The following is a 27996-nucleotide window of genomic DNA, read 5'->3' as shown; positions in this document are numbered from 1 at the left end:
TCTTCCTATCTACTTCTCCACAATTTACAAGCATTACTGATGAGGAGGTACTGCTAGTTTCAAGAGAGCGAGATAATTCCTTCCTCCTGAAGGAGCTGGGATTGTTCAGTCTAGAGAAGAGGAGGCTCAGGGGAGACCTTATTGCTCTCTGTAACTACCTAAAGGAAGGTTGTAGTGAGCTGGGAGTTGGCCTCTTCTCTCGTGTGACTAGTGATAGGACTAGAGGGAATGGCTTCAAGCTGCGCCAGGGAAGGTTCAGGCTGAACGTTAGGAAATACTGCTTCTCTGAAAGGGTGGTCAGGCACTGGAATGGGCTGCCCAGGGAGGTGGTGGACTCACCGACCCTGGAGGTGCTCAAGGAACACTTGGACATTGTGTTAAGGGACGTGGTTTAGTGAGAACCATTGGTGATGGGTGAATGGTTGGACTGCATGATCCTGTGGTTCTTTTCCGACCTTTGTGATTCTATGACTCTACGATTCTATGATTCTATGATTCCTCCCATTTTTTGCCTAATAGCAAGTCTGTTTTGATAAGCAATGACCAACTATGTTCTTCTACTGAGTGCAGAAGTTCTGTGGACTAGAAGTGTTGTAGAGGCATGGACAATCACATGACAGTGACAATGAACCTATTTCAGTTTCTAACAGACATAAATCTGTATTGTATTCATTGTTGTCTGGGGAATGCAGAAATACAAGTGCTGTACAAGTTTCTCATCAGACACACTGTGTTGCAGGCCTGGGGATACAAATGCCATGATAGAGACATCATTGCCAGTGTAAGCAATTAGTACAGAGGAGGGGGCAAGAATGGCAGTGCTGCACGGATCTGGTGGAGAAAACATTAGAAGTCAGGACTATATAAATGTGATATGCGCATGGTCTTAGTTATACAGAATACACTGAATAGACAGGATGCCTAGGAGGACACAAATAAGTTATTAAATGTCAAATGAATGAAAGTATGATGTAAACTGTGTCAGGTGAGTGCTAATTAATTATATCTGTGTCAGCCAAATGAATAAATACTTACAGTTTCTCTAAAAAAGTGTATCTCTATCACCTGAATGTTGAGGATAAGAGATGAGGTTTGCCTGATGTAGTGGTTGCCATGCCATTGTGAAGCACGTTTATTCATTATAAATGGCAAACAAAGAAAAACATGGATACTATCATTGGAATTGTAGAATAGATCAGAATATTGACTTGTATTACTTCTGTAGCAGAGAAAAATGAATCAAAAAGTAAAGCTTACGTGAAATGTAGTGTATGTGGGTTCATGGGTAGTGAGTAACCTAAGGGATAAGAGGTGAAGAAACACTGTAAACCCTAATAGAAAATATAGCCAAGGACATGATTTCCTTCAATGCTAACCTACCTACTCACCAGAATTTGGAACTTGCTCTTTCTTCATTCATCCTTATTTTCTCTCTAGCATGTATTGCTCTACTATTCTTTGAGGAAGTCTGTGTAACCCTGCTAAGTTTCTGGATATTTCACTCCTCTTACTCTACAAGCTAATTATGATTTCCCAAAGGAAAAGTTCTGAAGGGGAAGCCTGTTGGTCCTATTTTTTTCTTCAGTTCAGAAATACTTCCTAACTATCGATCTCTGAAGTTGATTTTGGAAGAGCTGAAGAATCAAAAAAGTGATGCTGGAAAGAGACTGGAAAAAGGGGCAGAGAAGGGTTCACCAACAGATCTGATCACAGAGAGGAAACTCCTCTGGTGAAACTGAACTGGAAACAGTTTCTGGTTGAGTAGGCAAAGTTAAGGATGGATTAGGAATATCCAACCTCCAGAAAATTTAGAAAGGATGTGAACTGTGATAATAAATCACAACAGTCTGAAAGATGCAAAATCAGGCCTCTTGCTTTTATTTTCTCCCCTCCACCATCTTCTTCTGTTAGGAAGAGTGTAGGGAAGTGTTGTTTTCAGGGAGGGCTACTATCAGCGTGTACAGAAGCAAACATAGCAAATGAGCACGTTTTGGGAACATTGTCTCCCTGATAAGTGAAAGGGTAGCTCTATCAAACCAACATAAATAGTTCTTTCATATTTCCAAGAGCCCTGGGAGTTCAAAGTGTCACTTAACCATCATTATTTGACCTGACTCTTAAAGCTTTGGCAGTAGCAATTAGTTGATATACGTGTTCAGAAAAACAAGCATCAATAATGTCAGCCAAAAGAGATACGTGAGTAGCTTCTGTATATAGATGACATTTGTTACTACTGTGGAGACTGAGATGAGTAGCCGTGTGTGACCAGGCACTGATCACAGGCTCTTCGTGTCTGAAAAAGATCTCCTTAATGACAATCCAGCCATCTACACTAATATGTATTTTTAAACTTTTTCAGAAATTCACAATCAGCATGCTGTTCCATTCATTGACATCAAAGGTGAGTTTAGTACTCTTTTTATAGCAAAGGAAGCATAAGCAACTCAGAAATGGCAGTTGGACCAACACTGCTAGGTTGGCAATAGCAAGTGGGGAAGTTCAGTGTTCAGAGAAAATAAATGATAATGTGTGTTTCAAGGCACTCAAACAACAGTTTAGACCCTGTATGTTTTAAATAAAGGTATTACTATTAAAAATGGATTTTACACACTTTTTGAAACTCTAGATTCTGCTATTAAAACATTTAGTAAAACTTTACTGAAAGATATCAAGCAGAAGATTTAAATCTGAAGAGTTAAAATCTCTCTAATGAGGATGTACGTATAATCGTTAACCAGATCTAAAATGAGCAGCTTCTCTCACCCCGATACTCTTGGTCACAGCCGTCTTGCCAGTTGGACAGGTTGGCTCTGCCTTGCCTGGAATTTTCTTGATCTTCTCTCTTGAGTGGCAGTTGCTGGCACACTGCGACTATGGGGAATGTGCTGGCAGATTGCAGGGCAGGCATAGCACATGACTGGACGCAGCAGAAAAACCTACTGAGATCCTGCTAGCAGAGGGCAAAAAGCACTGAAGGGAGAAAGGAAAGGGAGGAGTTTGTTGCACCAGATCTGAACCACTAGTGATGTTCTATCCAAACATCTACCAACACCGTGTGCCATCTTTTGCGTGCATCATATTGCTTGATTTGACTGCAGTGGCAGAGTGTTAAAACACTCACACGTGCAAATGTACGCACATACCCCATGACTGCTAGGTAGGGCTCAGAATGTGGTGCTGAAGCATTTGATATGGATCTGCCTCAGCCTCTTCTGCTCCAAGGGGCAGGTACCACACTTTGTTTCACCTGAGTTGGCACTTGGTGCTTCTCTGCTTCTGCAGCATCGCTCACACCCACAAAGATTTATCAGACCGCAAGTATCAGATGTATTTCCTTTGGCTTCAAAGCTTTCATTAGACTGGAAGCATTTAAAATACCAGACTGTTAGTACTGGCAGGCATTTACTAAAGCATATCAGGCACGTTTCTTATTACTCTTTTGTTTAGTATGTGTATTTCTTACTAACTTCAAGAATGTTGCTTTGTGCTGTAACTGAGGACCTCCTGGAAATTTCTGTTAGAACAACATATCTCAGGCTGTCTCCTTAACAGACTTTTCTGCAATGGATGTGCTGTTCCAGCCTATCTTACTTACCACATTTTTCTCTGTATAAAACTTAAGTCTTGTTTTTACCATGCACATTTAGGCACCTTGTGGACTAGTGAATTGTCTCTTTATGTGATCAGCAGACATCAGGTGGGCCTTTCCTGTCCTTATTGCCCCTGATGCTGGATGCCAAGAAAGCAGTCCCAGCCAGATGTGCTTGGAGCGGTTCTTGTGCTCCTCCTCACCAATATAGCTGGCAGAAACCATGCTGCAACTCTCAGAGTGTCAAGACAATTACAAGACCTAAAAGCTTACACAGAGAGGAGACAAGAGGATATACTAAATTCATATCCATTTTTAAAAGGTTTAAAAGACTGACTGGAACAGGTGGTTGTGCGATGCAATGGCTCATGATAAGAGATCAGTTTGATCTTCACAACATTTCTCAGTTTAGAGTTATAACACACAGATTAGCAGTGATGAGAAAGGGTGCAGAGCCTACATGGAAATGCATGTTCACTTCTTAAAGTTGCTGTAATTAAACAAAACATCTACAGCTACAAGAGCCAGCTTACCGAACCTGATATTCCCTAGCTGATTTCTTAGGTACATCTCAATATATGGAAAAAACTTAGGAAAGCGTTCCAAGGACAGACAGTGGTCTTTCTTGACTGGATTCAAGGAGAGAATTTTAAGCTATGGAAGTACGATGAAACCCAGAGAGCTGTGTGGGACCTTGCCCAACAGACTGCCATGACCAATGTCACTAGCCAAGCAAATGCTGCATCCAGTAAAATAGTCTGTATGTTCACAGTTTGACTCATTTGGTTTTGGCAAAGTGAATTTTCTGATTACTAAGCAATCCAAAATGTCTACTTTCCAACCAGTTAGTCAGCTGCTGTTTTAATTTGAAATAAATTTTCAGTTATAGTACAGCCATGTAGAAAGCAGATGTCCTGGTTCTTCATACTCAAGTCAGGAGAATTTGTCCAACGTATGACTAAATCGTGACAGGGTAAGAACCCAAGACAACGGATTTCTACCATGAAAAGCCTAATGACATGTTCTTGTCTTTAGCAATCATTATAGGAAATCTTTGGTCAGAGGGTAGTCAGAAAAGCCTACAAAGTCCTTTCCATGAAGTGGATCTACTGCTATTTGCATTATAGGAGTCCAAACTTGGATTATACATGGTGCGAACATTAAATCTTGGTGCATCTTGCTCTTTTTTGGTTTTAAATATGTCTACCCTCTGTTGGAGAGTCAGTATGTGTAGTCAGAGCTCGGCTGCCTAATTTTAACCACTAATGGGGCTCGCTTATCCCCAGGATCCAGATTTGGGCCAGAAATAGGAAGCCGAGTGATGGTCATGTGTTTGACAAGGAGCTGGGCATCAGGCCAAAACACATTTGAGCTGGATGGAATTTCTTGCCCCTGTGAAAATGCAGTGCTAAATCTTCCTCCCCCACTCGCCTCTTTACACACAAGTGGATGTCTCTAGTACAGTGAACTGTCACCCGAAACTAACAAGGAGGATGTGTCTCCCGGCAATCCGAGCTTCGGTCAAAAGTTCACCACTTGCCAGCCCTATGCCAACTTGGACCCAGATTTCTGGAATGGTTAGAAAAATATTTTAATGTAATTCACCTTGCTATGCTATTTCATTAATAACCTCTAAAAATGCAAAGAGTGCGGCCTTAAAATTCCTTGACATCCTCAGCATATGACTAATAATAATGAAACTTTTTCACTGTCAAGTGGAGCCACTCTATGAATACTCTGTTTTCCCTGGAGTTTCATGGAGTCTTAAGCAAATGCAGTACATTTGCCGTGTCCATTTCTTACAGCCTAGTAACTGCTGTTCAGCCAAGCTCATCTGAGCTGTCTCTTTGTCCACTCCACTCAATCGTGCTTTCCCTTTTCCCTGCACTGTGTTATTTTTCTCACAAAATAATTTGTCCAGGCATAATTTGAACGTGCGTGAAATGCTTCTTTACAATTACGTCTTTCATATTTACACTATATTTATTTTGAATACAGTCTCTCAGTGTCTTCCAAAATATGTTGTCCATGAGAAGAATGGAGTTGTTACCAGTTGAGGATTGTGTGTGCTCTGTACTGTGTTGAGTGAAAAGGGCTCAGCTCTCAGATAGAGCCAGAGCATGTCTGACATGCCATTATATAACATGAAACCAATGTATATAAGACCACTGTTAAAAGATTTTACAGAATTCTTATTTGTATATCTTGCTTTAAGCATTTCTTTTTAAAGTCTCTCTAAATCTTTTGGGGGTCAGTGGATGAGATTCTGATTGCTCAGAGTAAATTCAGCACCACAGATTTTTTCCTCGATGTCTGGATTCAGACTGCCAGAACTAGGTGTTTATGAACCACTGGAATGACTACACAGAGTGTAATGTCAAAGTGTTTGGTTCTCAACACCTCCAAAACTTGACCATCACACAAGCTTTTTAGATAAAATTTATTTCGCACCTGTCATTTGACATTGCTGGTAATAAACAAGAAATCCTCTCGTCCACAGATTCTTTGAAGCATATTACAATACCTGGTTATGGCCCACATAGTGTACCTCCTGTCTTTGAGTTATCAAAGGTAGGTCTCTCTCCACTGCGCACCCAAATCTAATGGACCGTAATCTGCAGCTGACATGCAAGTACTTGTCATGATAGTTTGTTGGATCACATCATTTTTCAACCAAAGACTCCTTTGTGCCTGGAAGATTTGCCAAAATGGAGGAGGTGATCTTCCCTCTGTAAGATGTTCTTGAGATCAAATAAAAAATGCTACTACAAATCTATAACACAAAGATGCTCTCTCTAGCAAGCTTAGCCACTGGAACCCTTCTCTATGGGTCATCCTACAGAATGCACCACTCCCCAGCTACCCTAGTTTGTAGTGGTGATATGTTGATACAGGGAGATATAAACTGGCAGATCCAGAAGAGCATGGAAAGGGGAAATGGCTTTGAACTACTTTTATAAACTGAGGAGCATCCACTGCATTTATTCTACGTTATCTCTTTCCTAATTAAACCCATTTTTTCCTAACTATTCCCTGTCCCTGCCTTAATTCACTTCTAGAATAGATTCTGATTCCGTAAGTTGTCCTATATGCACATTTTTTCTGAGAACTTCACTCACTAACACAGGCAATTTGGTACAGGTGACTTTTACCAGTGAAAGAGTTTTCCAGAGTCAAATGAGGATGGAATATTTTTTCCAAAATATTTCCCTGTTCGCTCAGTATTTTCCTATATGTTCACAAATTGGGACCAGGGAAAAATAGAACATTCTAACCAGCTAAAGAAGTAAGCACGTACTGGGGGAAAAGAAACAGAAAAATATATAGTTTTATAACATTTTAAAGTCCAGAATATCCGCAGAACTGGAAATATTCTGAGCCCCAGTCCCTGTGGATTTTCACTGTGGGTTTGAGAGTGCATTTTTGGTGATGTGGGCATTTGATCTACAGAAAACAGAAACCAGCATTCCTCCAAAGTATGGGCAGTTGTGACATACATTATATGCATGTATACATGTGTATGTGTGCATGTATATTTGCATATGTATATATGCATAGATTTTTTAACCACTTCTACTATCTTTTTCACAATAAACAATTCTACTCACTGTACATTTGTCACATTATGCCAGAATGTGTTTATTTGGGAGCACATCCCAAGTGACCAGTGGTACTCCATTCTGAGACGTCACAAACTCCATTTAATCAGTAAAGTCAAAAGTACATGTATTTATGTAAACTGATCAGTAGAAAGCAGTCAATGCATGTAAATTAACCAAGAAAATAGTTTTTGGAAAGAGTTGTGTTTATAACAAATATTTCTGCAGGCTCAGCCTCACTGCATTTGCTGTTGCCCATAGTGGCAATACTCATTTAGCATGTTTCAGAAAATTTCTGTTCTTCCTCCACACCTTCTTTTCCCCTTCCTAAAGGCCTCACTTATATCAATCTATTTTCTTGTTTATCCAGCTGTTGTTCTCTCTAGGTTAGCAAGCAGGTGGAGTGGGAAACCCCAGTGCAAGTGGAAGGTGCATTTTTTGCGTATCAACAGCACCTGCCCTGAGAAGGCTTACAGATCAAGGTGTACTGGGGTCTCCTGGAGCTGAAACACCAGCTGACTTTAGCAAAACGGGCTGACAGGAGGACTCTGACAGAGTGGGGTGTAAGGTGGATGTTCCCCCCATGACAACAGAACAAGCACCAGACAGCAATAACATCAGAGAATGCTGTCTCAAAATAATCAAACACTGGAGAATTAAATTGTCATCATCTGTAGTGTATATTATATAGCTGAACTCTAATTGATCTGTACCAGGATTTTTAAAGATGTTAATGTTCCCAAAGGATATCATTTTGCAGTTATTGAAAACTAAAAAAAAAAGCAGAGAGATGAGGGAAACAGAAAAATGTAAACCCAGTAGGGTTGTGGGAAATCAGTGGTTATGTGTTGGGCCAACTGTTTCTACAGAATACAACAGCAAACTGGAAATGGGTCAAAAGACAATAAACTGGAGTTGAATCTTACTGATGAATCTACTAAACTCTGGGAAACCAAAGTGCTCTTTACAACCATTGAATTAGGAGCTCTCGTGTCAGACATTTTTGATCTGAAGGCTGGACTTCCAGGTATTCAGAGGCATTGAATTTCCATGAAATTCCTTTCAAATTGTCTTTACTTATGTATTTGATCATTTTAAGAATATTAGTATAATAGGCTATTAGGTAGATAAGAAGTTAGGCGGATAGATAGGAAGGTAAATAGACAGGCAGATCTTCAGATAGGTAGACGAATAAGTAGGCAAATAATCTTGGTGGGAACAATTTAGCAGACATGCAACCTACAACTTCCAGTACATTTGGTGCTCTTCAATGTGAAAGACAATACATATTTTTTGTGTATGTTTTCACATGCATTGTAAATAATTTTTATTCTCTCTGAAAAGCAAAAGGATTCACTCTGTATTGGCAGATAAATTTAGAACTGATTTATATCTTTAGTACAGAAAAATGGCTGGTGAATACAAAGAAGCACTGCTGAAGAAAAAAAAGTGGATTGGCTTAGAAATAGTTGCCTTTCTACTAAATTAATTATAACATATAATATTTTTTTCTCCTCACTGTTTTTTGAATCTAGAGTCAATTCAGCACCATGCAATTGCCTAAATGCGGAAGAAAGCACATTTCTGACCTAAGCAATGTAACTACTTGGACGAAAACATGCGGTCTCGGGATGCCCTGAATACTCTTTGGAAAGTTTATTTTACCCTTGTGCCAGGTTTCTCTCATCTATGTAAAAGCCGTGAGGCAGCATCACTGATTTAGGAGATTAACACTGATACAATTCATGGAGTGGGAGTCATCTTGCTTTTCTCAAATAACAGAAGCATAGAATGGTGTCATGTGGCAGTCTCTTAGGATGCTGCTGGGAATGAAGGAAAAGTGTGCGTTTTTCAGAGAGCTTCAAGAGAAGTCCCAGGATAGGGCAAACTGAATAGTGCTGAACACATGAATGCTGCCCTATTTTTATGGGGTGACACTCTGTCAGGGTAATACACAAAAGTAACATGAAAAAAGATTTGTGGCCAACTTCTGAATCTCTGGTGAAGAGCATGAGGGGATTTTCTTTTATAAAGGAACACAGTACCCCTTAATCTGCTCTAGGTTTTCCCTGGAGCACATCAGCAAGCTGTGCTACCAACTGCAAGAGGTAAGAGCGGGGTGTCCAGTGCTGCGGGAATGTGAGGACTGTGGAGTTTGCATGGTGCTGGAAGGCGAGAGACTGAAGTATGGCTTGGCACGCACATGCTGGAAAGACACGGCATACTGAAAGACATGCTTCTGTCCTCGGGTGTGCAGGAGGCTGGAACGCAGCACAGGGCATGCGGGAAAGGAAGGAGATTCCTGGGGCTCCTGCTCTTCCTCTCAAGTGTGGAGCTGATGGCAGACATTTCCCAACAGCTTTTTCTTGCCCATTTCTGATTTCTCTGAAAACCACCCCCCACTTCTTCTGCTACCAGCTGCCCTGTAGGGGATCCCTGCACTGTGGAGCAACACCTTCCACAGTAATGCCATCTTTGGGGATAGAGGGGCACATCAGGACAAGGGCCATGTCAATTGTAAAATTGCTCCCCATGACCAAGAGTGTAACAAAAAGTAATGCCATGATGGAGGGCACGTCAGTTTATCTAATGCAGCAGTTGTACTATCTCAACAACCATGGACACATAAATGGTTCAGAATTCGTGCTCTCCTCTACAGTATGCCATCCTTCTACCCAGTCAGTGAACTGTTTGTGAGTTACAAAAAATTTCTTCAAACACTTGTCAAAAAGTAATGCCAAATTCTGAGCCTAAACAAGGCTCTGCCTATCCACTTCTTGTGAAACAGAAACTCGAAGCATGTTCTCCTGTGCATTTGGCTCTTAGCAGCTTACACCAGGAGTTTTAAAAGATTTCCCAAACTGGAATAACTCTCTGAATTGAGTTTTCATTCTCTGTTACGTAGTCTAAAAATATATATTTTTTTAAAGCTTGGTTTATAAATTGAATCTGCACCTCAAAAACTCGGTTTGTTATGATGCCATTTCCATCTCCACTCTATAGACCAGAAGTACTCCAACACATGCAAGTCATCTTTGGATGATTTCAGAAGGAAGCATTATCATGGGAGAAGTATAAAACAGCATAGTGTCTATAAATTGCTGGCTCTTACCCTCTCTGCCACCCCACTGGTTGAATTATGTGTACATGTAAAACACCTCACAGTTCAGGAAAGTGTCTACCTCAGCATGAGAAAAGATCCTTTTCGAAAATGTATATCCATCCTGTGTGATCATCCCAGCACATGAAACCTGGTATGCACATTTCCCTTTGTTGATGTGCAATAAATATTATTTGGGATCTATAATTTTGTTCTTGTTCTAGAACCATTATTTATTTATTTATTTATTTATTTTTGTACAAGCAGGGGCATGGGGCACAAGTTACATATCTGGTGCATCATTACTTATTATAAATAATTCCTTGCATATTATTTTATTATCTTTCCATATTAAGTGAGATAAATCTACATCGGTACAAACAGGAAATTATGGCACAGCCTCTGGCTGGGCTACAATATGATTGTTTCCAGTGTGTTAGGCTTCAGTAGTAGGTATTACTAAGAAAATAAAATGATGTTTTAATTTGTCTCATCCCACCCTCCCTCATGTGTGCTGGGTGCATATCTGCTGTGGCAATACCTTCCTTTCTTATTGTCTTTCTCCCTCTTTCCTGTTCCAGGTTTACTTCTAAAGATGGGATTATCTTTTGCAACCATTAGGATTAAGAAATTCATTTTGTATGGCCATAAGAAATGTTAAAATGGGGATTTTGTTCAGTTTAAGGAAGTCAGGATATTTTTCAGCTTCTGAAATCACACCTATCTGCACTCAGCCCAGGAGCTACATTATTTGGGGCAATTCCAGGAGATGAGAACACAATTCCCTGTACCATGGCTCCACCTCCAGTATTTTGCTGAGAATTTTCTTTTTACTCTTTTACACTTATTTTGTTTAAAAAAATATTCTTGACATTTTCCCAGTGATATTTTCTTGAGGCTTAACCAAATACACATTGAAGAAAATTGAAATGAACCAGTGAGCCCCTCCAGTATGATAGACTGTTGCCTGTTCTGAACAATAGATGGTCCCACTCATGAAAGGCTTAATCATGGAAGCAAATGGGAATCTTTCTTTTTCCCTTCCTAGCTTTGTGTTGTCTTTATTACACAAAAGTAGGAGCAGACAAAAATAAAAGCATATACATTACCTGTTTATGCTCAGCTAAGAATCTGGCAGTCTTGTTGTTTCCTTGCATCTAGCTACTCACTTTCTCAAGCTGCAGTCTTCCTCTGCCACCTACCTCCCTCTGTCTGAAACTTTATCTGCAAAGGTGAAAAGGAAAACATTCCTAAAATGAAAACATTTATAGAAATTATAACACTTTTTTCTTTTCCTTTTTTTTTTTCCAAAGCAAAACCTGTGGATGTATGACTGTGTGCCATCAAAATCACAGTGTGTGGTTATTGCAAAGAAGTGGATATATTGTGTTAATAAGTCTGTGCTTAAGCAATTTCAATGGGGCTTGAGCATTGTCTGTTCCTACTTTCACCACTTAGTAATGAAAATATGCATAACAAATCAGGACAAAAAAATCTATTTTATGATTGGGGATCATTGTTAGGGAACATTTTGCCTGATACTGTCTCTTTGTCATGAGTGCCGATAAGGAAATATGCATTCTATGTATTATATATAAATACTAAAAAATACTAATAGAACATGTTGGTGAATGCATCTTGGAACAAGCCCAGTTTGGTGGTGGGGTGACTTGGGTGGTTCTGTGCCTTTGAAGCAGAAGCATGCAGTGATTCAGCTCAGATCCCAATGTGCTGAGGTGCATGCATCTCAAAAGCTGCTACTTCTGCCTCTGAGGACTAGACCAAGCCTATCCTCATACCAGTTCATTAAAAAGCTACCATGAGCCTTAACATTGTGAAAGCAAGCCCCATGTTGAATGTGCCTAGTGTCTTCTCACACGTTAATCTATTCCCTCATGACAGCTCTAGGCTTCCCTTCCAGCCCTGCACAATGATCTCTTCATCTGCCGCAATCAGCAGAGCAGGGACAGGTGATGCCACAGGCTGATGGGCAGAGAGGATTGGGCCAGAGGAGTGAGTGACATACACCAGATGCGGACCCGGCCCCTCTGCAGCTCTTTGAAATGCATCAGTGAGGGGAAATCACTGCATGCACTCCAGCTGCTGCAGAACCCGTTGCTGGAGCAGATGCATTATACAAACCGTTACCCAGTAGTAGCTGCACACGTCATGAAAAAACAGCCAGCAGTCAGTTTGGAGAGCAACGGGGAGAGGGGAAAAAAAAGAGAGAGAGAGAAAAACACTCCTTCAAAGAAAGATCAAAATTCACTACAAAATGGTGTAAGATTGAAAATTAAATGCGAAACAAAACTGAGTTCCTCGAGACAGTGAAGAAGAGAAGATCAGTGGTACATGTCCTTACCATGCTGAATTTTATCTGTAAGCTTCATGAATTCAGTGCCCATGAATGCAATCAAACCAGCAATTTCTGACCCTGAAATCTTCACCCACATGGACCCAGGGACTGCACCTCAGAAACAATGCTGAGAAAACCATGGTAACAGTTGCCGTGTCCTAAGAAGAAACAGAGATCTTTTAGGAAGACTGAACACAGGGACTACATGGATAAGAAACAAAAATGGAGGTGTTAATCTTCATTCATTTCAGCCAGATTTCACCCCTGAAAACCCACCAATTATATGTCTAACTTAAAGTTAGGTATGCACTGAACCCTTCAGACATTTGAGACTAAAATAAGAGCACAGAAACAGGAAGCCTGTTGAAACCGAAGTTAACATCTCATAGAGGAGACGTTACACACAAAAACGAAACACATAAAAAATGGACAAAAATGCATAAAACTGGAGCAGCAGAAAATCTTTATTATATAGGAGTATTTGTATTAGATAGTTTGTGGACTGTTCAAGATGCTCACGGACAATTTGAAAATTGATATAAAATCTGACCAATAAATTTTGTAGGTAATGTGCTGGCAAGAAGGCTGGTGAGTAAGATGGGAAATGGGACATATGGAAAGACCCGAGCCTGCTGGTAAGCCTGCGGGCACTTTCAAGCAAGCAGCATGTGAATGGAGCCAGTAGCAGTGCTGCACATCTAGGAACACAGCAGGTGGGCAGTGGAAAGGGTCCTGGAAAGAATGACACTATGGGCAGCACGAGCAGGTGTCATATGATTGCATGGCATCGCCAAAGCATTGAGTTGGTTGTGTGCAGTCTCAGTCAGCTATATGACGGCTCGGAAGAAGCATCAGAATTAACCCCCTACCATCTGTCCTCATCACAGTGTAGTCCATAGTTTGGACTTCTAATAGCGAAAATACATAGAGGTCCCAGTGGGAAAGCGGGGAAGCGTGCACTCCTTGTCTTTAAAATTCTGTTGTGGCAATAAACAAACAAACAAACAGATAAACAAACAGACAAATAAATAGATGCAATCCTCAAGCATAAACAGAAGTTGCTAAGAAGGTACTTTACTTCACACACACCTCTGGCAAAAGAGGGTAAAAGTAAGTAACGAGTTCTTGTTTCAAAATTCTACAATTGTAGTTGAAAAACTGCACAGAGCACAAGAAAAATGGTATAAAAAGGTATAAAAAGTCTTCGGAATATTAAGGAGGTGTATCTGTGTCTTCTCTCAGGAAAAAAGAAAAGATAAATATGTGGAATAAAAAAGGTTTCACAAAATATTACATCTGAAAGGACACTTCAGCTATGTGCAGTAAGGCATTACAGGAAGCAACAGCTGGAAGCTGGAGCCAGATCTACTCCAAGTGGAAGTGGGAAGCACTGAAGGCTGTTGAGCACAGCGACAGACTGCTAAGGCAGGGGCAGAATTCCCCTTGCAGCCCGCGGTCTCTCCCAGTTGGCAGATTGTGCCTCCCTGGAGTCAATATTAGTTTCCCCGAGCTTCTGAAAAAGTGTGTTATCAACAGCATAAGATATTCATTTGGGTTGATTCAAAACCAGAAGGATCTCTACTGGCTGATACATGTTTAATTCCTGAATCGTATGCTGGCTAGGGAGATCGCTGTGCACAGGGTGTGGTGCTGGTGCTGGATGCAGCACTCACAGAGATGGTGAGCAGCACATGCTGTCAGTCCTGTCACATTTCCCTTGCCTTTTTGTCCCCGTATTTCTGAGTGTTAATGCTTTGTTTGATGGGGCGTTTGCCTGTCCAGAGGACTGTTCACAGTAATGCCCCATTCTTTTGTGAAAGATTGCAGCTTAATTAGAAGATAACTTTGGATTGTGTTATAGGAATGCGCCCAAGGCATGTTGCAAGGCTCTGCAACTCCCTGTTTGTCAGAGCCCACCATTCTTCAGCCATAGCAAGAAGCTACAAAACGAGATTTCCTTTTCACATTACTGCAGTGGAACATTACCTGCCTATGAACACAGGCTGAGGCCCATGCCAGTGCTTTAATGGTACACAGCCAGCTCTAAGCCAATATCCTTTCTAAAAATGTTCTTTCCCTCATTGCTATCATTATTTTCTCTCTAGGATAACTCAGATGGTTTTATTTCAAGCCTTTGTTGTTCTTTATGTGAGTCAACTCACCTAAAGTCCTTTAGTTAGGACCAAGAAAAACCATTTATATATAATTATACTTAAGCAGTGAGATCATTATTGAATATAATGCTGACCCAAGAATTCCAGGATAATTTCCTACATGGAGACTGATTTCAGAGAGTGCTAAAACAATGCCGACACTTTTTCATGAATGCTCGCACTGCTCTGCCTTGAAGTACAACAGTTTGCTCATGTCTTACATGAGGCAGCTTTACAGTCAAGTAGCTGTGTACACACCAAGCCACATTAGCGCCGCTTCCAGTAACATGTACTTGGAGGTGAGGTAAACCCACTCAATTCAGCCCTCAGGGAGAGATACTCCAGGGGATGCAGCCTGGACTCTGCCACACCGTTGCACACAGTCGCCTGTTGCTGCTGCACTTTGCTTTTTCTCCTTGCACGAAGCACATGCTCAGCCATGGTGAGGGTCAGGTGTTACCTTTGCTATTGCACAGAGTCACCGGAGAAGAGCTTGTGCAACCAGCAGGGAAATGTGCTGTGCTTTCAGAGCGCATGTTCCAAGTGTACTCACTTGTAAATGTGTCACCCAGCAGACTGATACCTTTGAGACAGACCCCAACCTCCTCGGGATGGGGACGCTGCCTGGTGGGGGACACCAGGCTGGGAGAGGGGCCCTGTGGTCCCAGTGAGGTCCCTCAGGCTCCTGCTGCAGGGAGCTGGTGCATTCTTCCACTGAGCGCAGCCTTTTGGATGCCGGCCATGGGGCGAGTCCTTCCCTCTACTGCGGGTATTTGCTTCCTGAACAGAAGAAATGAAGCCATAGAGTGTTAGATACGGCTTTTTTTAAGGCCTGGTACCTGCAGTCCTTCCCTTCGTTCCCATCCCAGCCATGAGCACACAATTGATTTGGGTTGGCAGCACGGGGAGCAGTGCTGGGGCTGAGCCGTGCAGCCGGGGCTCTGAGCTGCTTTGCAGTACAGAAAACAAATTTACTGAATTAGAAGAGGGAGGAAAAAAAATGTTTAAATTATGAATTTTCTGCACCTGGTACAGAAAAAAAGCCCAAACAACTTATGTTCATGAGGCACTGATTTTTTTGGCAAAGGATGAGCATTTGCAACAGCTCCTAGGATCTGGATTATAAAAACTGCATTTTTGACAAACAAAACAGAGACAAATGCAAATCTTTTTAATTATAAAGATTTTCTTCTAAAACGTAATGAAAGAATTCCAGGCCTTCACAATTCAAAGTGCTCATTCTTTTCAGTTTTCCCCCTTATTATTTGAAAACCAGGTAACGTTCTTTCATCTCCCTCCCGTATTTTCGCCTTCATTTCGAAAGCCTTACAACTAAGTTCAATCGGGTCCCTTTCCTCAGTCGCTATGAGCCATGCTATGGATGCTTCAGGAGCTGGCACCGACATGAGAGCCTCCATCCGTGTGTTACAGACCGAGCTCTCCTGCACACCGCCGTCGAAGCTGCGTTGGGATGCGTTCACCTGTCCGTGTGCGTGCGCTCACCGGGAAGCCGTGGGGTAAGCCGCTTTACCTTCCCTACGGGTTGTTTTTACCACAGGAACCGTGCACAAGCATCCTCATTCATTCCCGGCATTTCCCATCCTACGTTTCTAGGAAGGTTCCTCCCGGTGAGATAACTTTTCTCCAGCTTCGGCTGATCCCGGAGCTCTGGTGGCAGCGTTCCCAGGCGCACTCTGGGTCTGGGGGCATTACCTTCCTTGCAGGACGGTCCCCGCTTCGTCCGGGGAAACCCGCCCCGGCACGGCGGGCGGAAGGGGGCTCTCCCCTCCCTGCCCTGGGTTGAGTCCCCCCGTCCCGCGGAGCCGCAGCGCGGTTGCGGGCGCCGGGAGGGAGCCGCGCTGCGTGGGGGGGAGGCAGAGCCGGGGGGGACCTCAGCGCGGCGCGGTCTCACCCCTCAATCACTCCTCCCACAGTGAGCCGTGCCTCTTAACCCCCGGGATCCTCCCTCCCGCCGAGCACTGCTCCGCTCTGCAGAACGCGAGTTGATGACCGAAAAACGAATTAGCGGCCGCGGACAGCCATGAGCTGTCTGGATGTTATGTACCAAGTGTATGGTCCCCCCAAGCCGTACTTCGCCGCAGCCTACAGCCCTTACCCGCAGGTACGTGGGGTGGGAGGGGTGGCGTCGGGAGGGTGGCCCCCGGGCCTCACCAAAAGGAAAAAGGGAAAAGGAGAAGGGGAGGGGGGGTGGGGGAGAAGAGCCGGAGTCTGCGATGGTGAGCGAAGCGGGGCTGCATCCCACCCTGGTGCGGGGCTTTGCACGGTACGTACCGCCGGGACTGAGGGAGAGAACGGGACTTCGGATCCGATACGGCACCGAAGGGATTTTTTTCCCCATTTTTTATTTTTTATTTTTCTCCTTTCCTGGGCCGGGCTCCGTCCGAGCTCGGCGGCTGCGGGCAGCGATGTCACCGGGTTGCAGCGGGCTACCGGGAAGGGCGAGGGAGGGCTGCCCGGGGTGCGTCCCGGCCGCCGCCGTGGGAGTAGCAGTGCACCGCTCTTCGCGGGGTTACCGGGGATGCTCCCGCTCCAGCCCCGCTCGGCGGCGGGACCCCCCGGGTTGTCCTGGGGACGCGCGTGTGCCGCGTGGTGAGATCGGTAAGGGGATGCCCGTGCGTGTGCAGCGCGGGCTGTATGCTGAGCCCCGCGTTCCTGTTCCCTCGGCAGCACCTGCCGCACCTCTCAGCTTCCCGTGTTTCTTTGGAGGTGTTTTCCTTCCTTTTTTTTTTTTTTTTTTAATGTATTTATTTTTTCTCCCTTTATCGCTTCGGAATAGGAAAGCGGCATTCCCCAGCAAACGAAAAAAAGGAGCGGTAGAGGCGGAAGCGCCCCGGGCCGCGGGCGGGCGGCAGCCCCGGACGTGCGGGGTTGGGGGCGGGCGGTCACGCTCCGCTCCGCTCCCTCTCCGCGCAGCCCCGGCGTGGCGGCTCGCGGGACACCTCCAGCCCTGGCAGCGAGGCCGGCATACCTGTTACAAATAGCAGATGATGTCTTCCCCCACCTTGACCCTCCCCCCTCCCGCCCGTCCGTACGCGGGTGACATTATTTAGGGGGCTAATTATTAGCTCAATGGCTGAGCCGGCAGCCAAGTGGAAAGGCGGCAGTCACGGAGCGACGTTATTAAATATCCCGCGCGGCTCGGTCCAGGGCTCCCGCCCGCCCGGCCCTCGTTCTTCCTCCGGCCCGGTCCGGCCCGGCGTCCCCGGCTCATCTTACGGAGCTCCCGGCGGCTGCGGGCAGAGAGACCTCGGGAAACATCCGGCGAACTTCTGAGCGCCCGCTCTTTATTTCTGCCGCCGGGATCCAGTAAAAATTGTGCAATCTTGTAGGAAATACCTGAGGCTTCCCGCTGGCCAGAGAAATGCTTTCTGCCCCGAGACGTGTTTGAAGCGGACGGGCTTTGGTTTTTTCCCCCTTCCTCCCGTTTTCCGCTTTGTTTTGTAGGTCGCTCTTCTGCCTTTCCCCCGGTGCCGGGATCCGGCCCGCAAAGCGCCTCTGCGTGCGGAACTTCGTGCCGGGAGCTGAGTCCCGGGCGTCACCCCGCTCCCGGCAGCGCCCGTCCCGCCCGGCACTTCCAGGCTCGGGCGCCCCGGGGGTGCGGCAGGACCGCAGCTCCCGCATGGAACTCGGAGCGGGCCCGGGCGCTGCATCCCGCCTGGCACGGGGACGGAGGGCCGGGACGGGGGCCAGCACGCCTCGTCGCTCCGTTTCCCGTCCTCCCTTTCCTCTCTCTCCCTCCAGAAACTCGCCTTGTACTCCAAAATGCAAGAAGCCCCGGAGAGCGGCAGCAGCGCCGGCGCCAGCAGCTCCTTCTCCAGCCACGCCGCCGCCAGCATCAAGGAGGAGGAGTGCAGCCCCGAGAAGGAGAGGCCCCCCGAGGCTGAGTACATCAGCTCCCGGTGCGTCCTCTTCACCTACTTCCAGGGGGACATCAGCGCCGTGGTGGACGAGCACTTCAGCCGGGCGCTCAGCCAGCCCAGCAGCTTCTCGCTCGGCAGCGCCAAGGCGGCGCGGAACGCCGGCTCCTGGCGGGGTGAGCAACCGAGGAGGGGTGCGGGTGCCGGGGTTCTGCAGGGGGTGTGGGGGTGCAGGGCTAGGAGCCACAGCAGGAATCCCCCGTGTCCCTTGGCTTCGAGTTTGGGGCTGTGATGAGCGAAGGCGGGAGCAATATGAGAAGCGGATGCAGGCAGGAATCTTTTGTACCTGTACCCAGTTTTACACCTCATAGGCTCATGGGGTGCCTGGGGTGGCAGGGAACACCTGACCTCAGGCGTTGTCACAGAGCAGCTCCAGGGACCATCCCTCACTTGCCACTGCCCCACTGAGAGCTGATTGCTCACTCTCTCCTTGAATTCCCATCAGTTTTCTAATAATGAAATACCGGTTAAAGTATTTCACAAGTGGAAGATGCTCAGCACTGAAAGCTGAAAGATTTCTTAGCTCCTCAGAAACTGCTTCCCTTTCTCCTGAGTAACACCAGAAGGTGCAGAGCTGACGTACCTCCCTGACAAATGTTTGTATCGGCAACACTGTTCACAATCAGTAATGCATAGCATCTACTTCTCCACTATTAGTTATCTCTATTACACTTTACACTGGGCAAGAAAAGCACAGGGTCCTCGTCCTTTGCCCTGTCAATCCTCAAAGAGCTGCAGAATACTTCCCAGACATGCTAACAAGAGCCCCAAGAAACAGGCATAAGTCCAGTGCAATAGACAGGGAAATCACCCCCACATAGATTTAGTGCATTTAAGCTGATTGCGCATCTCATGCTGTTCCTGACTGCTTTGAAACTACACTGAGGAAGCAGATGCTTTCCTGGCAGCGCTGGGTATCCTCTAAGGTGTTGAGCGTAAATGCTTCAAGAGGAAGATTAGTACCAAAAAAAAAAAAAAAAAAAAAGAGAGAGAGAGAGAGAGAAATCCAACCTTGACAATTGCTGTGGTTCATAATGGTTCTGACTCAGTTTCCAGTCTGAGAGAAAAAGGTGTTTCTCTCACCTTAGATAACAATCTTTTACCTAAAGAAGTACTGAAGAAGCCTGGAGCAAATTGCTCCAGCCCTGGGCTAATTGTGCTGGATGAGTGGGCTGGGGAGGGCTGCCGGGGAGCAGTTTTGTGGGTTTGGTTGTTGTTTGGAAGATAATCGCAGCATGAGAGTGAAGAGGAGCCCTAGGGAGTCAGATACCAGGATTGGGAGTGCTCATCCACCTTTCCTTTTTCTCTGCATCTAGATGGCTCCTTCCCGATGAGCCAGCGCAGCTTCCCCCCATCCTTTTGGAACAGCACCTACCAGCCCTCTTCGGTCCCTGTCACCCTTAGCAGCCCCCTGGCTGCCCACAGCGAGCTGCCCTTCACCACCGCGGACCCCTATGCCCCAGCCTCCCTGCACGGCCACCTACACCAGGGTGGTCCTGAGGCCTGGCATCACGCCCACCACCACCACCACCACCACCCCTACCTCGGGACGCAGAGCACGGCCTACCCCCGCCCCACGGCCATGCACGAGGTCTACGGCCCTCATTTTGACCCTCGCTACGGCTCCCTGCTGGTGCCCACCGCCTCCGTCCGCCCCCATCGCCTCACTCCTGCTGCTGTGCCCACACCGGTCAGCCCACCCTGCGAGCTGGGCAAGGGCGAGGCGGGCCCTGCTGCTGCCTGGACGACACCGGGACCCTTCCCCAATGCGGCAGGAGATGTGGCACAGAGCCTTGGCCTCAACGTGGACGCAGGTGAAGAGAGGTCCCTGGCCCCTCGGGGTCCCCCCAGCTCAGGGCTACCCCTGCCCTGAGGTGGTGGGAGGGGAGGGCTCTGTTTAGAGGGCAGCTAGAGGAAACGTATGGGTGTGTGAGCTCCCAACCCATCCTGTGTGTCCTTCTTTGCATTCCTTGGCCAGGCAAACAAGGGCAATGTGTCACCCACTCCACATTTCTGGCTCCCAAGACACGCTCTGAGGTACTGCTTGCTTTGGGTCTTGCTCTGTGCTGGAAGCCTGATGGAGCCCTGAGGGCTGTGGCTCAGCCCTGCCACAGGGCAGTCGCACAGCTCTGTGAATTTCTGCAGCTTTCTAAACAGTTTCCTCTGCTTACTTTTTTCTCCCAGTTTTCAAAAAATGCTATCGTATCTGCTGAGCATGTAAGGGCAACAGGTATCCCTGTAACCAGGGAGGCTAGTGCTGGTGGCCTGCCCCTGGCCAGGCACCAGAATGTAGAGCTGCATGCCCATAGTGGTGCTGCAGAGGGGACAGAGTCATGACCAGCAGTGCCAGCTCCTCGGGTGGTGTCTGTGGAAGCAAGGAAAGCCTTGCTCAGCTGCTTAGGTTCCTCATGATGAAGCCTGGTGACCGCAGTCACCGGTGGCTCCTTGCAACCTCACTTTAGGTTAAAAAGAGACATGTGTCTGTCCTCACTGCAGCCGGGGCTCTTCTCGCTTCACTGCTTTCTTCTAGCCCTAGGGAGCCCAGGCTTCAGCTGAGCCTCTGATCTCATGTGGCAGAAATGGAGTTTGTCTTTCTCTTTCCTTAAATGCCTGTACCTATTTTTTCTTCTTCCCTTTTTTCTTCTCTCCATTCTCAGGTTTGCAGCCTCAGGACAAAAGCAAGGATCTGTACTGGTTTTAGAGCTGTCCTTCACTCTTCCTCCCCTGGCTCTCTCCTGTAGATCTCTGCCTCTAGGCATGGTGGCATTCAGAGCTGAAGTCGGGTCAGTTTGTAACAGCTTCTGGTCTTGGTTTGCAGCTCGGCGTTACTCCTTCTGTGGTGGACCCCTTCTGAGCTGACGAGTTGACTCAGAGCCTCCCAGACCCCCTTGCCCTTTTCCAAGCCTACCATGGCCCTGCAGCTTGGGGACAGACAACGGGACTTAAAACAACCTGGCTTTGCAAGGATGATCCTTTAGACTTATTTTGGAGAGGAAAACCCTTCTGTTGAGAGAGGAGAGCCAAAGACCATGAACTATTTAAGCAAACTCCACAGCCAGAACTGCAGTTGGACTGTTTTAAAAGAGTCAAATGACGTCACGAATGGTGATGCAAAACCACTGGCCTTTTTACAAGGGACAGAGGAAATCGTGGTTATTTCAGTGGTGTGAATATTTTTTTATGGCAGTGAAAATTATTTCTTGATTTCAACATGGGAAAAACTATTTAGCAGTTTTGAACTGGATTCTTACATTGCAGAAAAGTAAAAGGAGAAGAAACTGGAACTCACTAGCATTTTTGGACTACTGAGGAGCTAGTCAGATTTTTCAGCATTGTGGTTATGAGTGGCAAGCGTCTAGCTTGGGCCACCTGCCTTGGGCTTACAGAAGTGCAGCTGTTCCATGGACAACTGTTCAAACTCCAGAAATATGAAAACCAAGGTGGCACTTGTCAGAATTTGACATAACATTTGCATTGAATATGTAATGGTTGTTTGTTTTCTTTTCTTCTTTTCTTTTTTTTTTTACGAGGAATATTTTATGGTGAAAACAAAGCCTTCTTAAAGAAGGGGGAGAAAGGAAACCCAGGAAAAACTGCTCGCCCTCAACCTGAGGGCCTTTAAGGGGAACACCAGAAGGAAAGGCACATGTGGGACAATAGGTCTGGGTTGCCTCTAACGCTTCCCTTTGTCTACTTGTTGCTGTCATTTTGTCACTTTAATAATTGTCTTGTTTTGGTTTGAAAGGGGGAATAAGATATCTATTTAACAGTAGGAAAGCTGCATTAAAGGTATTCCTTCTTTCACACTGCGTGCTTTTATAGGGGATTAAAACTGTAAAAGAGAAATGAGGCAGATTAGAAACTTCAGGATGAAAAAGGAGAATATAAATACCTGCAATGTGGATGGAGTGAGTTATTTTACTAGTCTGCATTAACGCTAACTAGAAATGCCAGCAGTCGAAAATATATTCTTCATGAGTAGAAAGTATGGTGATAAATACAAAAGACAAGAATAGGCAATGTTGTGGCAATGCTGCCTTTTAGCATAGGGTGTCTCTGTAGGATAGACTGCAGAAAGGGTGGCACCCCATAGAGGTGCTTCTTCATAAAGCTGATAGAAGAGGGGACTGTATTTTGCACTGTGCTATTCTGCACTGGTACATTAAAATGTTATTATAAAGGGTCAAATGACTAATTAAACAGTGCAGAAATAGCAAGTTCACCCTATGCTTGCAAGCTGACACTTTTACAGGCAAAGCATCAGATCCCAACACTACGGTGTTTCATTTTATTGTCTTTTCTTAATGCAATGTCTTTGAAGGCTGACAAAGTTCAGTGCGTGTGAGAGAAGAGTCCTGACGTCATCCCTCTGACACCAGGAGAAGCAGTAGGAAACAGACTTTTGTGATGTGATAGGGGATTTTACATTCTGACACTCTGGCAAAATGTTCACTGTGTTGGAAATGGAGAACTTGTTGCTCCTAAGTTCCATCTCAGCTAGAAGTACATTTATGGGGAAGAACAGAAACATTAACAGCAAGAAAACAACAAAGCAGGGAGAATAAATATTGTGTGAAGCTGGCAAGGAGCTGCTTTGAAATAAAAAGAGGGTAGAACATCCCTGGCCAGAGCTGGGCAAAGGGCAGGAGGCGGCTTGTGGTGGTGCTTCAGCCGGACAAACCCACAGGCATGTCGTCACAGCCCTCAGCTAGCTGGCAGGCTGGAAAGGGCAAGCAAACGGCTCCAGATTTTGTAGTGCTGGTTAAGCCACAAATGTTCTAAGGCTTCTATCATGAAGGAAGACAGCAGCACTCAGCAGGAGAAAAATAACTAAAAATGGCATTTAACTTAATTGCTGCAGAGGTTTGAAGATGGCAAGGTCACCCTGTGGACAGTCACCTGCATTTTCTTTAGGCTGTTTTTAAAGTTTTAGGGTTTTTTTTTTTTTCCTTTTTTATTTTATTTTTTTTAAGTTTAATTTGGCTCTTGTGTAGACTGTGCAATTGTTCCCTTTTTCTTCCATTTTTTTCCCCTCTTCTAATGAGGAGGACTGGGCAACACAGCCCATATATGTTTGTATACATTAATGTAAGCAGTCATTTACTGGACTGACATTTACCATTCTTTTTGGCTGGAAGCATTTCCAACCAAGAATACACGACTATTGCTAATGATATTTGTTCTCCAGATAATATATTTTTACTGCTGTACTGTGGAAGTACCTATACACAAAGGCAAGTCTTTGGCTTGTGGTGTTAGGTGCTATGCAAACCACTCTTAAAAAGGCTCCCACTTTGGGTGCGCTGCAGTCTGAGGGTGTTTTGATGAAACCCTGCAGCAGTGTTCTGCTCACTGGATTGCCCTGACTGTGGGAGGCTGCCCCCACCACTGCCTCTGAGGTTTGGGAGTGAAGCCGTGCAGGGTGAGGGCTGCAGTTTGTATTGCCAGAGCAGAAACTTCACCTTGAGCGTTATGCTGCCCAGCACAGGGTGAGTGAGTCTCCTAATGCAATAGCAGTGTAAATAAAACCTCGGTGCTATTTCATACATCTGTTTTGTTCCTCTTTGCATCATAGATTAATTGCTTAATCAGGAATGTGCACAAGAAATCTGTGAATGCAAAAGGTATGCTTTCTCTGCGTTACATGCATCTTACATGCCATTCGCAGACCCCTTTGGTCTCCCTTCTGCCTGCAGTTTTGTACTGGCTACTGCTCTCCAGCCATACTCAAGCAAACAGATTGTTTCAGTGGTGACATACAAACAGACATAACTTGTGACAGTCCATATGGGCTCTGGGGCAGGAGGCAAAGGGCTCAGAGCTGCTCCAGAGTGATGCTGAAGTGGGTGTAGGGGCAATCAGGCACAGAGTCTGCTTCATTTTAACAAAGATTTCCCTCTGGTATAGCTGCAGTTGCAAGGATGCAGTTCAGGGCTTCTTAAAGACAAATAAATATGTGCCTCTGCATGTGCAGTCTTCTGTCAGCTAGCCTTAGGGTGAATATTTCTTCCTTCCTACCACCTCTCCCAGTGGGTTTTGCATGAGAGCCCCTAGGGGAGGGGAAAGGAGGAGAGGAAGGGAGGAGAGAGCCTGAAATCTCTGCACCTCCCTTGGCTCCTGCCCTGCCTGTCCCCAGGGAAATGCATCTGCTGGGTCAGAAGCAGTCCCTTCTCACTTTGCCTTTGATGTCCTATTAAGGTTCACAACAAGTTCTAGCGAGGGCTTAAAGGTTGGTTCCTTTCTAAAAGGAAGGCAAGTGCTGTGGATGGCTTTAGATGCACCAAGGCCTCTGACTGGCAGTTCTCGTGCATCTTATTTCTGGGCAAGGAGTGTAATTAAGATGCCCTTTTGATTACAGAAAGGCGAGTCAGCTCCTTGGGGGGTTGTGGTGTCCTGGCTGGCTTCCCTGGCCTGCCACCCAGAGGAGCAGTTGCAAAAGGGAAAGAGACGAGGTGAGATTATTTGGAGCAGTGAGGTGCTTGCTTTGAGGGCTAAGCAATGCTGTGTAGGGAAGTGGGAATGAGAGATGGGGAAAGAAGAGAAAAGGGAAAAAAGGAAAAAGAAAAAGGAAAAATAAGAAGAAGGAGAAAGAAAAAGAAAGAGAAAAAGAAAGAAAAGGAAAAAAACCTTCCATTAAGATGTGGGGCTGCAGTCCTGGGAACTGAGCTATTGTTGACCTCCTTCCAGTCAGCCCACTTTCTGAACTGGCCATCCTGGTGAGCAGGTCAGACCAGATGAGTCCCACTGTTAGTGTCCATCTTTAATTATGCCTAAGGAGTTACTTTGCTTCACACTTCCTACTGCTTCCATGACCAGGGACAATGCATGAATGCTGTACAGCAGACCTACAGGCACTACCTGCAGTGAGGAGTTCTATGCCCTCTCCTCCTGCCTGACCTTCCTGGGTGCAGACCCACCTGACCACTGCAGGCATCTTCCCTCCTCTTTCACTTGGCATGATCAGGCTACAAGTTGTCTCCCCATTCCGCTTCCTCATTTCTCCTCTCGCTCCATCAGCTGACCCCTGCTCATGCCCTCCCTGCTTACCCAGCCCCTTCCCTCCTGCACCCACCACCAGTCCCATGCTGCAGCCACAAGGAGCAAAGGGGTGCCACAATGAGGAACATGAGCTTTGTCATCAGCACCTCTTGTCTGTGGTTGAAGCGTCAGTACTTGTACAAGAAGCAGAACTGAACCAGAAGAGCCAGCACATTGGTTTCCAGTCCTGCACTCTAGCAGTAGGAGCTGGGTCTGAATCCCTGGCCCAGCAGAATAAAACTCTTTTTCACAAGAAGAATCCTAAAGGGCTGTGACAGCCCCAGTTGCACACAGACACAAATGATTATTTTCTCTTGACAGACCTGCACAGCTCCCTCTGTGTATTTAACTGCGGTCACAGTGAGCTGGATCAGGAAAGGGACACTTGATATCTGCTGTTTCCGTGGTTGAAATATTTGTGAAGTTAGCGCATAATCTGAAAGCAGAAGCTAATAAATTATAGGGTGCTAATTGGGGCCGGAGTGGAGCTGTCAATCATATTATCCTAAACACACAGAGACCCTCATAACCTAAAAAGGCAAGAGAGGCTCCAGGAACAGCTCCCAGTTGTCACTAGCCATGACCTCCACTTCAGTGAGAGCGCAGGGAGCCAAGGCAGAGAGTTTGTTCTGCTAAGAAAATGCAAATCCTACCCTCACGAGGGCACTTGTACGTGTTTTTGTTTACCTTCTCTGGCAGTGCATTTCCCAGGACACTGTTATTTTGCTTTGCCACCTAACTTGTCGCTCTCATGATTCAAAAAAAGCACACATATCTGAAAAGAATTTGCAATGCTTATATTCGCATAGCCCCTAGAGTAACCTGCACAAACTTTTAGCCATGGCCCAGCCCCACTGCATATGAGCCTGTCTTCTAGAAGTTACTTTATTGCCCACATTTCTTTTTCCTGTTTCTCAGGACCTAGAAGCATACATGCTTCTGGGAGGCTGCAGGGGTCTACAATCTGAGTCAAAACACAACTGTGCAAACATAGCAATGGAGCACCTGCAGTTATTTTGTCACTCATTTTCTTGCATTGTTTCCGTCAGGATCTTTGCATTTTACTCAACATGTAGCATAAAATTGAATCAAAGACTGCTGAAGAGGATTTTAGTACACATTTACCACAGAAAAATCATGCCTGTATTAGGACAAGAGGCATTTCAGAAAGGCTTCCATGGAGAAAGGTCTCGAAATAGATTAGGACAACCCAAAAGTGGGAAACCTTGTTTTAGTGGCATCATCACTGCTACACACACACCTGAAAACTGTTCATTGGTGAGGTCAAACCCTGTTCCTTCCTGGTAACACCTCAGTGATTGCCTAGGGTTAAGTGCACAAAGACTCCTAAGGGTTTTTCTAAGCATGCTGTTTTTCCTACCATTTGTGATACCTGATTTAATTCAGGTAACCCTGAATGTTGATAAGCAGCAGAAATAGTGGCTCCTCTCCATTTCTGCAGTGAAAGTATAGCCTCTAACTTGAAGCCAGCAGCCAACTCTGGGTGGGGCAGGTGAGGGAATGTGTTTTACCCTGACTGGAGTTCATCATGGCCATCTCTCCCCTATGCAAATCAAGACAGCAGGACTGCCTGCATCATGTCAGTAGTTTGGTTTTAGTCAATTTAGGGAGAGGATAATTCTCTTATTATCTTTAGCAACAGACTCAAAAATTGTGGAGTGATGTCATTGTTAAGATGGCAAAGACTATGTCAGCAGATGAAGTGAGGAAAGAAAAAGGCTGGTGAGCTCATAAGGCTGGATCATGTGCGTTGGTTTCCATTGTGGGGTGTGTGGTGAGGTCATATAAAAGAGACAGGGAGTTGTAAGAGAAGATAATCTTATAAAAAGTTAATTCTGTGACTCCCAGAGTTTCTGTAGGAGAAAGCTAAATATATTTATGACTGGAAATTACTGAGAACTTAAGCATTTTCCTCCTGGAAAGTGTGAAAATTGGATACATAAAGAGAAATACACCAGATTAATCAGAGGAATAAGGTCTTGGTGCCATAAAACAATGTCGATACTCCACTGAATTTCCTGTGGAATGGAGAGAAAACCATAGTTGCTTACTATACTGCACAAGAGTACATAAGTATTTCAGTATCCTCACCTCTAATGATCACGGAATGGCCTACATAGTAGGTCATTATACCTACCATAGAAAGGTAGGATGGAAAAAAAAAACAGCAAAAAGAAAAGCCTGTTATGTGAACAGCATTGC

At 45.4% G+C, this 27996-nt stretch overlaps 1 protein-coding gene and 1 long non-coding RNA gene across 11 annotated transcripts; one reads left to right on the top strand and one right to left on the bottom strand.

The window, feature by feature from the left end:
- Nucleotides 1–1673: 1673 nt before the first annotated feature.
- Nucleotides 1674–16622, bottom strand: LOC101749120. 3 transcript variants are annotated; one of them, XR_005858185.2, is made up of 4 exons: nucleotides 16128–16622; nucleotides 12651–15577; nucleotides 11398–11512; nucleotides 1674–9008 (listed from the first exon to the last, which is right to left on the bottom strand). It is a non-coding gene; the product is annotated as an uncharacterized LOC101749120 (long non-coding RNA). The 3 variants fall into 3 exon arrangements; XR_005858184.2 differs by having other exon boundaries at nucleotides 1674–11512; nucleotides 12651–12802; nucleotides 15381–15577; XR_211953.5 differs by having other exon boundaries at nucleotides 1674–11512.
- A 149-nt stretch (nucleotides 16623–16771) lies between these two features.
- On the top strand, nucleotides 16772–24360 carry VGLL2 (vestigial like family member 2). Of its 8 annotated transcripts, none has more exons than XM_015284466.4 (5): nucleotides 16772–16919; nucleotides 18560–18851; nucleotides 20052–20549; nucleotides 20714–20772; nucleotides 21554–24279. In XM_015284466.4, exons 1-5 carry the CDS (start codon nucleotides 16839–16841, stop codon nucleotides 21587–21589), a joined length of 966 nt encoding a protein of 321 aa, XP_015139952.1. In that variant the 5' UTR covers nucleotides 16772–16838; the 3' UTR covers nucleotides 21590–24279. The 8 variants fall into 8 exon arrangements, with proteins under 8 accessions (XP_015139952.1, XP_015139951.1, NP_001139462.1 ...); XM_015284465.4 differs by having other exon boundaries at nucleotides 21393–24279; XM_046938865.1 differs by having other exon boundaries at nucleotides 16824–17081; nucleotides 21393–24360.
- Nucleotides 24361–27996: the final 3636 nt, after the last annotated feature.

The sequence above is a fragment of the Gallus gallus genome, chromosome 3 (assembly GCF_016699485.2).
Source record: "Gallus gallus isolate bGalGal1 chromosome 3, bGalGal1.mat.broiler.GRCg7b, whole genome shotgun sequence".
In the NCBI taxonomy this organism is placed as follows: domain Eukaryota; kingdom Metazoa; phylum Chordata; class Aves; order Galliformes; family Phasianidae; genus Gallus; species Gallus gallus.
Note: the sequence above shows the minus strand (reverse complement) of the source record. Positions and strands in the feature narration are given on the sequence as shown.

Excerpts from the sequence above, each read along its gene's own strand:
- VGLL2 (XM_046938865.1), top strand. The coding sequence starts at position 16,839 with ATGAGCTGTCTGGATGTTATGTACCAAGTGTATGGTCCCCCCAAGCCG. Across the intron at positions 17,082-18,559 it reads CTGGTGCGGGGCTTTGCACG|AAACTCGCCTTGTACTCCAA; the intron begins GTACGTACCGCC and ends CTCTCCCTCCAG. Across the intron at positions 20,550-20,713 it reads TGGCCTCAACGTGGACGCAG|GCAAACAAGGGCAATGTGTC; the intron begins GTGAAGAGAGGT and ends TTCCTTGGCCAG.